We start from the raw sequence: 11,883 nt of genomic DNA on the forward strand, positions 1-11,883 counted from the left end.
GGAGCTGAGGGTTTTAGAGATGCCAGTTTTGGGTCTTGTGGTGCAATAAAAGGGGCTGGGAGTCTGAGCATCAGTATCTGTCTGTGCAGGAAGGGAGGGAAGGTCCTTGAGGAGCCCACCACCCGGAAGCCAGATTTCCTTCTGGAGGTTAGCACAGAGGATGCTGTCTGAGAGTCTGGTGGAATACCAGGGCTGCTGGGGCCTTGGGGTCTCACACATAGGGCTGTCTCAGAAGGCACAGAGTTGCTTTAACGTGGGGCAGCCTGCTCCGTTCTCTGCTATTGGCACATGACTCTCCTGCCCCCCTCACCCTTGGCTTGTGACTGGAGGTAGAAAAGGGCCAATGCAAGCAGACCTCCATGGCTCCTGTGCTGGAGGAATTGTCCTGCAGTCGCTTGTCACTCGTGTTGGGCCCCTACTTGTCCAGGCGGTGGTGTGACAACAGTCAAATGGAGAGCGTCTGATTGACAGCGGTGAATTCCCCGCCTACAGTAATATGTCCTTCGTAGTGCCAGCCCCCTGCGTCACTGGGACTTGTGTAGGGCCTAGGGCATCGAATTCACAAGCACGACTTTTTCTGATAAAACCAGTCCGCTAATAGCCAATGGTTCAGGCTGTGGAAATCCTGGCCAGGAGAAATAGACAGGATTAGCCGGGGGACAGGAGCCTCCTTGCCCGACTCGGGATGCAGCAGCTTGGCAGTGACCCCAGGTGGTTGTGTGAAATGAGTTGCCGGCCCCAGTCCTAGTGGGAAGGTCCTGGGTGCCCACACACAAGATCTCCACCGCTGCCACTTATTGGCCATCCTTGTTGGCACTCTCCTTAGAGAAGCGAACGAGCAAAAAACCAGCTTGGGATGGAGCTGAGGTACAGTAATAGGGGAAGCACGGGCAGCTTCCGTCGGATTCATGCACAGTATGGCAATGGGACCCCTAAGGATACCCGGACGATAATAACAATGAATAATAATGTAATGCTTTCCATACAGAGACCTCAAAGTGCCGTGCAAAGAAAGGTCGGTGTCATGATCCCCATGTTATGGATGTGAAAACTGAAGGACAGAAATGTGATGAGAGAGAGGACATAAGAATGGCCAGGCTGGCTCAGACCAGTGGTCCATCTAGCCCAGTGTCTTGTCTTCCGACAGTGGCCAGTGCCAGATGCCCCAGAGGGAATGAACAGAACAGGGCAATTATCAAGTGATCCATCCCCTGTCGTCCACTCCCAGCTTCTGGCAAACAGAGGCATAGGGACACCCAGAGCATGGGGTTACATCCCCAGCCATCTTGGCTAATAGCCATTGCTGGACCTATCCTCCAGGGCTGTCAGTCCTCCACCTTTCATCACCAACAAATTCACGTCCTTTGTTGCGGTTCAATGATTTGCAGAGTTCTGAACATGGGAATGAGCTGTTAGTCGTCAGTTCTGAATATATTGTGTGGCATAGACCATCCTGGGCATAGTGCAGCTATCTAAAAGGAAGTGCAGAGGCTAGGAGAAGTAGGCTAGGGAGAGACTTAGAAACAGACAAAGACCTGGGGCCCTGAGGGAGAGACCAAATCCAGTCTAAGCTGTGAATAGTTTAATAGAAGCAACCCTAAGACTCCCAGCTTCCTCAAGAAAGCGCTGCAGATGCGTGTTCAGCGTATGGGTTTGTTCTGTGTCTGAACAGGGTTCCTTACTGGCCTTTCTTGTGTGTTTGTTTTTATTCCAAAGGGACATTCTGCGAGTCGGGGTCACTTTAGCAGGCCATCAGAAGAAAATTCTGAACAGTATCCAGGTGATGCGAGCACAGATGAATCAGATCCAATCTGTGGAGGTTTGATGTTCACACGTCCTCACACTCCTCTTCCTCAAGGCCCTTCTCCCCTTTGCCCCTGTACGTCCGAGCTCCAGTTCTTGAGTGTTCTGCATTCACCAGAGACAGGCAGCTGCTCTAAGGATCGTGGCAACAGGAAGCAACATCCTGACAACAAAAAGTTGCCAAGAGCTTCTAGAATTTAAGCAATGGAAAAAAGGGAACAAGGAAGACAAATATTTTGGGAAAACTATGAAATATTTTTTAAAAATAAGAATAATAAAGCATTTTCGAAAAGGGCTCTGAGATCCACAGGAGTCTCCAAAGGGAGATAAAAGAGCAGATCCTTTCATTTCCTTCTTGCACAAGGCTGCTTCAGCAGGCCTCAGACACCTCTGGAGCAAAGAGACTTTGTCAAGGAGATGAAAGCCAAGTGAAGCCACGGGAAGCGCTCCTCCTTTTCTCCCTTGGGATGGTGACTCTGGGGACATCCTGCAGCCAGCAGTCGTCCCCGAAAGCCCCCAGCTGGCGAATCACAGGGGGAGAGAGAGCTGAGAAGTTCTTGCCGTGTAGTGGACCAAGCGCATCTGTAAAGTGGCAAACTTTTGCAAAGCTGAAGATTTTTGTAAAATAAACAAACTGAGACGAGAAGAGTCTTTTTTCCTGCAGATGAGAAGGAACCTTGAACCCATTGGGAGTGGGGGATGGGGAAACCAATCCTTTTTAGAGCTCTTATTTTCTCTTGCCATGGAACGGTTTAGTGAGTGACGCGTTTTCCAGGGGTCTGCCCATCCAGCCCTCCAATGGCATCATTGTCTCATACATATCATATGCACAAGACTTTTAGTGATCGCCTCACTAGTTGCCAATGACCTTTTCTCAGAAGACTTCCCAAGTACAGTATGTAGTAGTTTTTGATTACAAATGCTGACGTGTCCATTTATTTTTCTGTTGTCGTTGTTTGGAGATTTGTCCTTTGACTTTGTTTGTTTACAACAATTTGTGGCTTGGGGGATGGATTTTGTTTTTTGGTTGGTTGGTTGGGTTTTTTTATGAAAAGGAACTGACATTTCCAGGCTTCGGATCTCTCAAGAACTTGAACCTTCTCCCTGTGGAAGGAGAATTGCAGCTTACCGACTAGACAATACGCCAAGGGCAAGAGTTTTTATATTCACGTTTCCTCCTCTTTGCTCGTTTGTTATTTTGTAATTTCCATTGCCTCACAGCTGTTTATAACTGCCGTGTGTCCGGCTGAAATAACCACCTGCCCAGCTGGGGCTGCTGCTGCAGGGCGGGGCAGGGTTACGGAGGGTTTTGTGGATGGGGAAAGAGGGGTCATTCCACAGGTCATGATCAGAGCCCTTTGGAGACGCAGGAGAGGTGAGAACCAGTCCTACCAGCTGTGACAAAAGAAGATGTGGTGCATGCAGCAGAGAGAGGGAGGGGGGATGCACTACGGGCAGCAGCCAGTATCCTGCGTAAGGTTTCTCAGAGTAGGGACGCTGTCCCAGGCCAGGGTGTAAATCATTCACTGTGATACCTAACGCCATGCACTCAGATGCTCACCCCCTGCCTCAGGAGGTGCTTGATGTGCCAAAGGTTTCGTTCTCAGCTGCCACATCTAGGGGAGGCCAAAACAGCAAACGCTGGCTGGCCAAGGGCACCACAGCAGGCAGGTCCCTCCCCAGGCCAAACCAGCCGACCAGGCAGTCAGGGGGGTTATAAAGAACTGACGTAAAGGCTTTAGTTACAGAACAATCCCCGGTACTTGGACATACCACTGGACAAATCGGAGGGCAGTGCAAAAGAGCAAACGCTTGGATTTGCTCTTGTAGCTTTCATCACCATGTGTCCTTCTGGGCATGTGCGGTGTCACTCGGCGTTCCTCGGGCTACGTCATTCGAACAGGAACACCTTTGCTTGGCAGTGGCACAGGGCCTTGAAGACGTGTTCGCAGGGAGCTGCTCTTGGTTATTTTCCAGTGGCTAACGCCAAAAGGGCAAAGCATGTGCTGTGGATAGAACCCTATGTGCGGCGTACCCTCCTGGGCCACGCAGGCTTATACCGGAGTCTTTATAAAATATGTCAAGCCCTGTACAAAATACTTAACGTTTTCCCCTTAAGATTTGACCGGGAGACAAAACATGGCTGAGAGACAGGTCGCGGTGAGCTTTGGGGCACCCCTCTGCTTAGCTCTGTTCTCTCTGGTGTGTTCGGTGCACAGCTACCGCAGCGGGAGCCTGAAATGCCAAGTCTGCCTCTCAAGGGTCCGTTTGTCTGAAATGTGTCTAGATACTGGGCCTGGTTTTTACATGGCCTGATGGCCAAACAGTCACTGGAATTCTGGGGACCTCTGTAACTGGGCTGTGCTGTGGCCTGGGGTCCATAGTTCTCAGTGGCCTCAGTGTCCATTCAGAGCAAGCACTCTGAAATGAATGGCACTGCTCCAGATTTCACTGGGAGCAGAATTTGGCCCAGTCTCTGATGATTGGGGTGAGAAACGCCAGGCGTTCTGTAGGCTCCTGGGGGTCCGGGGGTGTCAGCTGTCCGCACTGCGTTCTGATGCACAGTCAAGTCAGTCTTTATGTGTGTATTCCACTGCGGTGTGTGTAAACTGGCCCTGTGTTTGACAAGCACCGTACCTGATAACGGTGTGGTCTAGCTGTACAGGATTGGCACCCAAGAGACAGTGGTGTCAGCTGGAGCGTTCCTAGTGTTTGCCGGGGGCGTACTGGGAAAATGGAGGCCTCCCTACACAGTCTATAATAGATGGGTGAGCAGAGCAGCAGAGAGAAATGCTTTCATGCTGCATCTCTCTCTTCCACTGCAAGTGCTACATTTTAACACGGGAGAGCTCCTCAGCGTTGCCCAAGGGTATCGGACGAGGCTGCTCAGTGCCAGCCCCGGGGGACGGGCGCACAGGGCTGTACTGCGTCGTATAGCCATAGCCAACCAGATGCTTTGTGCGCAAGGAAAGCTTTTGAGTGCGAGGAGAGCTGCCTCTGTAGAAAACCCACCAGCAAATTCCAGTGGGGCAACCATCTGGAATGATCACATGATGTGCTTGCATGGTCTTTCCCAGACAATGCTTGACTGTTCTGTGCCACCCATTACATGCTTCCATGAACTCAGTAGGAGTGGTGGCCAAGCTGCAGCCCTCAGAGTCAGTGACCTTCGGACAGGGCTCTGGGAAGAACTTATGATCGTGTCCACTGGGCAATGTTCTATCTTGATGCACTAAACCTGCTCTTCGCCAGCCAACTGGCGTTCTACGCATCTAACTGCCTGACCCCACCCACTGTGAAAGAAGGGATTGTACAGAGCAGTGGATGCTGTAGTTGGCATGGGCTGTGGCAGCCAAAGGTGCATCTTCATATCTTCCCCAGACCAAAAATCACACGTCGTCAATCCAAGAAGAGCATGTTTTCTAGTCTGTTAACACCAGGCGTCACTGTGACAGCTTACCTGGGACTAGCGGAGAATGAGACAGAAATGGAAAGAACTAATAATGCACCACTTCTCTCTGCAGCTCTCCAGCTCTTCCTGAGGACGTGAGGAGCCACTGTCCAATGTTCCTCACCCTCCCTTTGCCTGGTAATGCTTCTGGAGTTAGGGTCTGCTCCTAGGAAAGCAGAGAGCCACTGGGGTGATTTCAAAACAATTGCATTTCATGGGTGTAAAACATACTCTTATGAAACATGCTTCTAGTGGCAAAAATCAGCTTCATACAGAGAGCAGGTCACAAGTGAAAAAGTAATGTGGACACTGTGACAATGTGGGGGTCTGTGTGTGTGTGTGTGTGTGTTTGTCGTTTAGCAATTTCATCTATCTGAGTTTGTCAGTCAGCTTGTTGGAATTTTGGCTGTTCCCCTCCAGCCGTCCAGCCCAGCTTCCAGATCTAGGGTTCTCTTCCTCCAGCTTTTTACAGTCCATCTTCCGGCTGCTACAGCCCACCTTGCATCAGTAATGATGGTGTCTGGCAGGAGAACTTAAGTTGGAATTCCAAAGTTATGTTGAAAATAGCAATAAAAAAGTCAAGCAATGACCCACCTGTGGTGTAGATGCCACGACTGAGCAGCAAGGACCAGAAAGAGTAGGATGGAGGGTGCCGGTGGCAGCGTACCAGAATCCCAAGGGTGTCATATTTAACAAGTAACTCATAGCTTTCACCTCCAGCCCCGTAAGTCGAATTAATGGCCAAGAGCTACTTTGGAGTAAAAGAAAAATAAACTCGGAAGCACTTTCATTATAGCTCTGCCATGAACACTGGCTTCCTCTCTGCCGCAGTGGAGGATGGAGATATAGGGGCCGTTGGGGTTCGCCATTCAGGGATTCATCTTTTTGTCTCATGTCTCAAAGATAAGAAACTTTGGGTCTCAATTGCTGTCAATAGCCCAAACACCATTGAAATCAAAGGGAGCTGTGCCAACTTACGCCAGCTGGGGAGCTGCTCAATTAGGTTCTTTATGTATTCTGAGCACTCCCCCACAAGTAGTGACCAGTAACTTCCAGTACTAGTGCAGCCTGCATGGGGCACCCCCAGGAGCTGGGTGCCTGTTGCTCACAACAGCATTCATTCATTGTATAGTGGTGTGGAAGCAGAGAGAGAACTGTCATGCATTGCATCCCCTTCCTGTCAGTTCTTTCTCTGCTTCCACAGTGGTAGCAGCTAATTGTCGTAGTGCACAAGTCAAAGGGCTTGTTCCCGTTCTCCCTTACACTTGTACACTAGGGTAGTCCTGGTGGCTTCACTGGACTAGCTCAGATTCACACCAGCATAAGCAAGAGGAGAACCATTTGCAGTAGAGCGTGTAACGTAATCACCAGTGCAAGGCAAAGAGGAAAGCAGTGATCACCTTGTCACTTACACAGTCATTGCATGGGAAACTATTGTAGAAGATCACAGTCTAGCTGAGATGGCAGGAGTCACCCGCGAGGCCGGACCCATCTAGAGTGTAAAACAGAGCCGGGGAAGAGGGAGGAAATCACCAGTACAGGGTTGTTCCAAAGGTGAGGCATGTTTACAGCTGAAGGGAAGGGGCTGTTTTATCGATGTTTGGTCCTAAATGTGGCAGGAACGCATCCACCCATATTGCAGTCCATCTCTTGGGTCTGGGCTGCTCTGCCAGCAACAATGGATCACGTCTGCTGTGGAGGTTACCTTCATAATCATCTCCCCAGCAACCAGCAGGTGCTGCGGCGCGAAAGTTGCTGCTGACTTAGGGGAGTGGGGTGAATGATGATGATGCAAGATTCTCTCTCACACTGTTGTCCTTAGTAACAAATAATGCGGGGAGAGAACTACAGGAAACCTCCAGGGCAGGGTGACAAGCGATTTGGAATATTTCCTAGATCGTCTCTGGGGAGTGGAGGGATGAAAGATGGTGGAGGGATGAAAGATGGTCGAGGAGGCAAAGCCCGTCCTTCACCCATCACACAGTATCACCAGTGCCTGAGAGACTGTCAAAGCGCAGCCCCTGGCGTGGGTTGGTGGCATGAGCCCATGTTTGCCTCTGTCCTGTTGTAACCTGCAGCTCAGGGCATGGAAATGCAAAGCGAGGCCTTGGCGGGATTCCTGAGTGAAGCAAGAGGTGGCACGGTCAGTCTGTGTGTGGCCTCCCTGGGGCTGGTCTGAGCCAGGGGCCGAGCCCAGAGGGGTGAGGAGGGGGGGTTGTATTATCATTGTGTCTCTGATTGCTGCACACAAATATTTTCCTTTGGAATAGCTCTGGGTGTGCTTGTGCAGAGACCCTATGCGGGGGAGCATTAGAGAGCCCACAAACAACGTCCCGCGAGCTCCACGTAGTGAACCAGCTGCAGGCAGCGCCCCCGTCTGGCTGGTTCATGCAGGCAATGCTGCGCTGTCCTGCAGGACATGATGGACTCAGTGTGCCTCAGGCTCACCCTGCCAGCCGGGGAGATTTGAAGGCTCCAGGCCTGGATGCTGGGTGGTGGTGAGTGCTGGGGTGGACCTGTGAGCTCTGCTCTACCCCTGCCCCCAGAGCAATCCGGACCTGGGTTTGCCAACTGCTCGGAACAAAGTTCCTGGTTACCTGGGAACAAATCATTCCTTCGTGTCGTGGGGGAGGAGCCAGTGGGATTGGGAAGGAGGAGTTAGGGGACTCCTCGTGGGGGTCACTTCTCCCAGATCCCATCTGCAGCACCCTGCAAGGTGCTGTGCGATAGCGCAGGGAATTGGTGCTGCATACCTCCTACTCCTCCAGGGTGAAGGCTGGTGGCGTTACATCCCCAGGCACTTTCCTGCATTTCCTTTTAGCTTTGACTGGTCCTGCTGCTGGGCAGAGTCTGAACTCCCCGTCCCCATCTGGCTCTGTCATCACTCCAGCCAGCCCAGCGCCTGAGGTGCTACAGAGCTGGGTGAGGAGCCCTCCTTCAGTCATGCTGCAAAGCCCTTTGAGGTCCTGCTGGGCATGGCGCTGGGAGCCGTGGGTGGGAACAAACCTCGAGCTTTAAACTCTGTTGCCAGCTCATGAGTTCATTGCGAGTCTCACAATATCTGGGTTTTTTTTTAAAGCCCCAGCTTCTGGAGTGCTGGGATTATGAGAGAATCTGGGCTTTCCTAACAACAAAACCAAAAACAAAGGTGCAATTCCTAGCTCTTATCTGTGGAGAAGCATTGTGACAGGTCACCCTAAAGCCATGGAGAGAGACCCCAAAAAGCTGTGAAAGGGGACCTCAAAGGCGCCCTGCTAGCAGGCAGAGACAGACCCAGCACTGAGCATTTATTCTAATCTCAGGATTGCCTAGGGCCCATCTCATGAACTTTGACCACTTGGGACTGGCAATGCTACACCAGCAACTGGGACAGGTGAGCTCCATCTGGGACCATAGTGCCCAAGGGATTTGGGCAGGGAGGGTGGGGCACCAGCCCAGGGAGCAGGTAGCCCGGGGCCCCCAAGCAGGCATAAAGTGGGTCTGGTAGGAAAGGGGTTTTTATTTTATGTTTTTAAGGAAAGAATTTCTAAGGGATGAAGGCCAGTCTGGGTGTGGGGGGGGGGGGCTCCCGGTCAGGGAAGGGGCGAGCAATTCAGAGTGGCACCCTCCACCCCCAGCCATTCTGACGTGTCCAGTAGAACTATGCAAGGGGTTGCTGTGCTCTCCTAGGCTGGGTAAAGCCGGACAAACAACATTCAATTAAACTTTTTTCCATTGAATAATCGAATGCTCCAAGGAAACGTATTGAAATGTTGTTGGGAAGGTTTCTCGGCCCCAGGGTGTAGCTGGAACTGAAAGCGAGTGAGAGACCTACCCCAGGGCAGCCAGTGCCCCTCATCTAGCAGCCGGGAGAATCAGGCAGAACTGGGGGTTGAAAACAGCTGTTCCACAGCCCAATCAAGTCCCCAACTGCCATTTTAGAAGGGGCTTATCTACAGTCAGAATTGGACTGAAACCAACATTCGAACCCTCAAAATGTCTTGCAAAGCGGAGCGGTTTTCTGGCCAGGCCAGTGTCTGAGGCTAAACATGAGTCTGGCTTCTCTGGGGCTGATCCTCTGGCACTGAGCTCACTGCAGCTCTGGAACCAGCTCCAAACTTCTCTCTGCCTTGGTCCATTTCTCTTTGTGGCCTCTCCTCCCTTTCTAGAGCTACCACAGAGCACACCGGTGTTGATGCACACAGCTAGGAAAGCAGATGGAAGAGTGAAGCCAGGTTGCTTTACCCCTGAACCATAGTAGCGTCCATGCTCCAGCTCCCTGCGCTGCCCATTCTCTCTGGGAGCAAGTTGCCCTGGAGGACGGGTCTGCAAGGAAGCCCAAAGGGGTGTCGGGATAGCAGGGCTGATGCAGCTTATTATTATTTTAAATATTATGCACCTGTGGGCCCTCCCCAGCCAGAGCTATCCCAGCCAACTTGCAAACAGTGACCCGTGTTCTCGGGGGGTGAATTCTTGAGCACTCCCAGCTCTGTAACATGGGCTCCTCCTGCGTGACCACAGCACAGTTAAGCCCCCTTGCTTCCCCACCACTCAGTCAGGAGCAGTGTGTGGGGAGCAAACGTGCAGCAGGACTTGGTTAGTCCCAGCGTGAAGGAGATCTGCAATTCCAACCCTGGGGTCAGGCTCTTTACTGTGGGATTGGTCAGTGGAAAGGGTAGCTTGCAGGTCGAGCTAAGAAGCACAATCTGAGTGTATGTTCTGGAAGTGATGCAATCAGTTCCCTGAGCCCAGGAGAGTAGAGTGGAGTGAGAGTGATTTAGTAGTTAAACCTAGGATAGGTGTTAGGTACCCTGGGTCTTGTCTCGGCTCTGTGACCTCGTGCAAGTCATTTCTCCTCCCTGTGCCTCAAGAGTGCATTGAGCGTAGTTAATTAATAATGTTCTTCGCCATCCTCCATTAGATGCTTTAGAAAGGCAGAATATTGTACTAAGAGCCTTGACTTGCTTTGTAGCAACCGTCTTCTAGACATGAGCACCTTACTTTGCGCAGCCACAATTCCTGCTGACGCCGATGAGAGCTGGGTTTCAATGCGCCTCTCAGGGTGAGGCCGTCAGACTTGTCTTGAATGGTCCCCAGCCAGTATTGTGGGCTCCAGAGGGCGACATTGTTCTCTGGGGTACAGGTGAGGAGCGCAGTGAAGGTGAGCAATAATTATGAACCTCAAGACCTCGGTGTAACGTAGATGAGGCTGGGTTGGGCGACTCAACGTCCTTTTCTACAGCACTAGACCCAGTCTCATGTCTCAGTGCGCGTCTGAGAAACCGCAGAGAGCAAACGTTGCTCTCCATTTACCAGAAAGGCAGCTATTGCAACCAATATCACTCCAGCAGGATCTGCTGCTGGACTTCTGCACCCAGAGCCAGGGTCAGCAATGCAGAGGGGAAACGACCGGCCCTCATATAAAGAAATCCTTCAATGCACATCTAGATAACACCGTAGGGAGGCGAAGAGCCACTCAGTAGTGGAAAGGATGGCTGAGTGTAATGGCAATGCCTCTGTTTGCCTGTTAGCATCTACCTTCAGGAGATACTTCAGTATGGTCCATACTATGCTGGAGACTTTCCCTTTCAAAGAGGTGCTGAGTAGCTCTAACCCGGGATATGTTTGAAAGGCTTACGAAGAGGTGCTGACATTAGTCCGGAATAAGGTGTTTGTGGCTGAAAGTCCCGTTTTGCTGTGTTCCTAGTTCATCTGTTGGCTCACAAGGTGGTTAATAGTCTTTGTTTCATCACAGACCCTCATGGCTCGGTGTGTGAAGCCCGCATTGGGAGGGAAAGGGACCCTTTGACTGCCCAAGACAAGTAACTAATCAGTGTTCCATCTCTCATTAGTCACCCAACATTTGCCTCATGGATTGACCTGGTTATCTGGTGGGCCCAAGGAGGGTCCCAATCCTGATTACCTGCTCTGTCTTGCCCTGTACATTGGCTGTGGCCCTGTGGACAATGTAATGCTTTTCATGACAGTATTTGTATTTTTTTAAACGTGAATGGGGAGATAGCGTGCAGGTCCTTGTAACGCAGGGGTGTGTGTCTTCCATTCCGACCAGGGCTTCCCCTGGCGCCGTCAAACATCTGTGGATGTTACTCAGATAAAATAAAATAAATCGGATGTATTTATAAACGAAACAGAAACCTGCTGCTCCAATGCCTTTGTAGGAGTATTTTTAACAAAACATTTTTTCAAAATAAATGTGAATTGTAACGTTTGAAGCATTTGCTTGTGGTTTTCCTTCCTTGCTGCCTCTTCCATCTTTTCCCTCCTCAGCAATATTGCTGCAGTGGAAACGCTGCACTAGAGAAACACAAAAGGTCCGTTAGAGGGACACAGACGGAAGGACTGCACACGACCTGCCTGGGAAATATGATTGACTGATAGACAGATAGATAGATAGATTAGATTAAAATTAGCAGCACCATGCCCTCTGCTAAATTTAAAGTAACGACGTAAGCTGTTAATTTGACAAATTCTATTATTTTCTCTGCAACTTTTCCACAAACAGACTTTGATTTTCACAAATTTGTTTGTTACTCTGGAATGGGCCACAAACCCTTTTGAGAGTTTGAGTCGATGGATTGTTTGTAAACTGGTGAGCTGACAGCTCGGTGTTCATTATTCCTGGTATGTGA

The 11,883-nt window shown here is 50.8% G+C and overlaps 1 protein-coding gene across 4 annotated transcripts in view; it reads left to right on the forward strand.

The window, feature by feature from the left end:
• Positions 1–11,462, forward strand: part of EPHB2 (EPH receptor B2) — a 241,178-nt gene extending 229,716 nt beyond the window's left edge. For all 4 annotated transcript variants that reach the window (XM_054009140.1, XM_054009139.1, XM_054009142.1 and 1 more), the window contains exon 16: positions 1,717–11,462. In XM_054009140.1, the coding sequence (XP_053865115.1) occupies positions 1,717–1,825 (109 nt within the window). In that variant the 3' untranslated portion in view covers positions 1,826–11,462. The remainder of the gene's footprint in view (positions 1–1,716) is intronic.
• Positions 11,463–11,883: the final 421 nt, after the last annotated feature.

This window comes from Malaclemys terrapin, chromosome 19 (genome assembly GCF_027887155.1).
Source record: "Malaclemys terrapin pileata isolate rMalTer1 chromosome 19, rMalTer1.hap1, whole genome shotgun sequence".
Taxonomy (NCBI): Eukaryota; Metazoa; Chordata; order Testudines; family Emydidae; genus Malaclemys; species Malaclemys terrapin.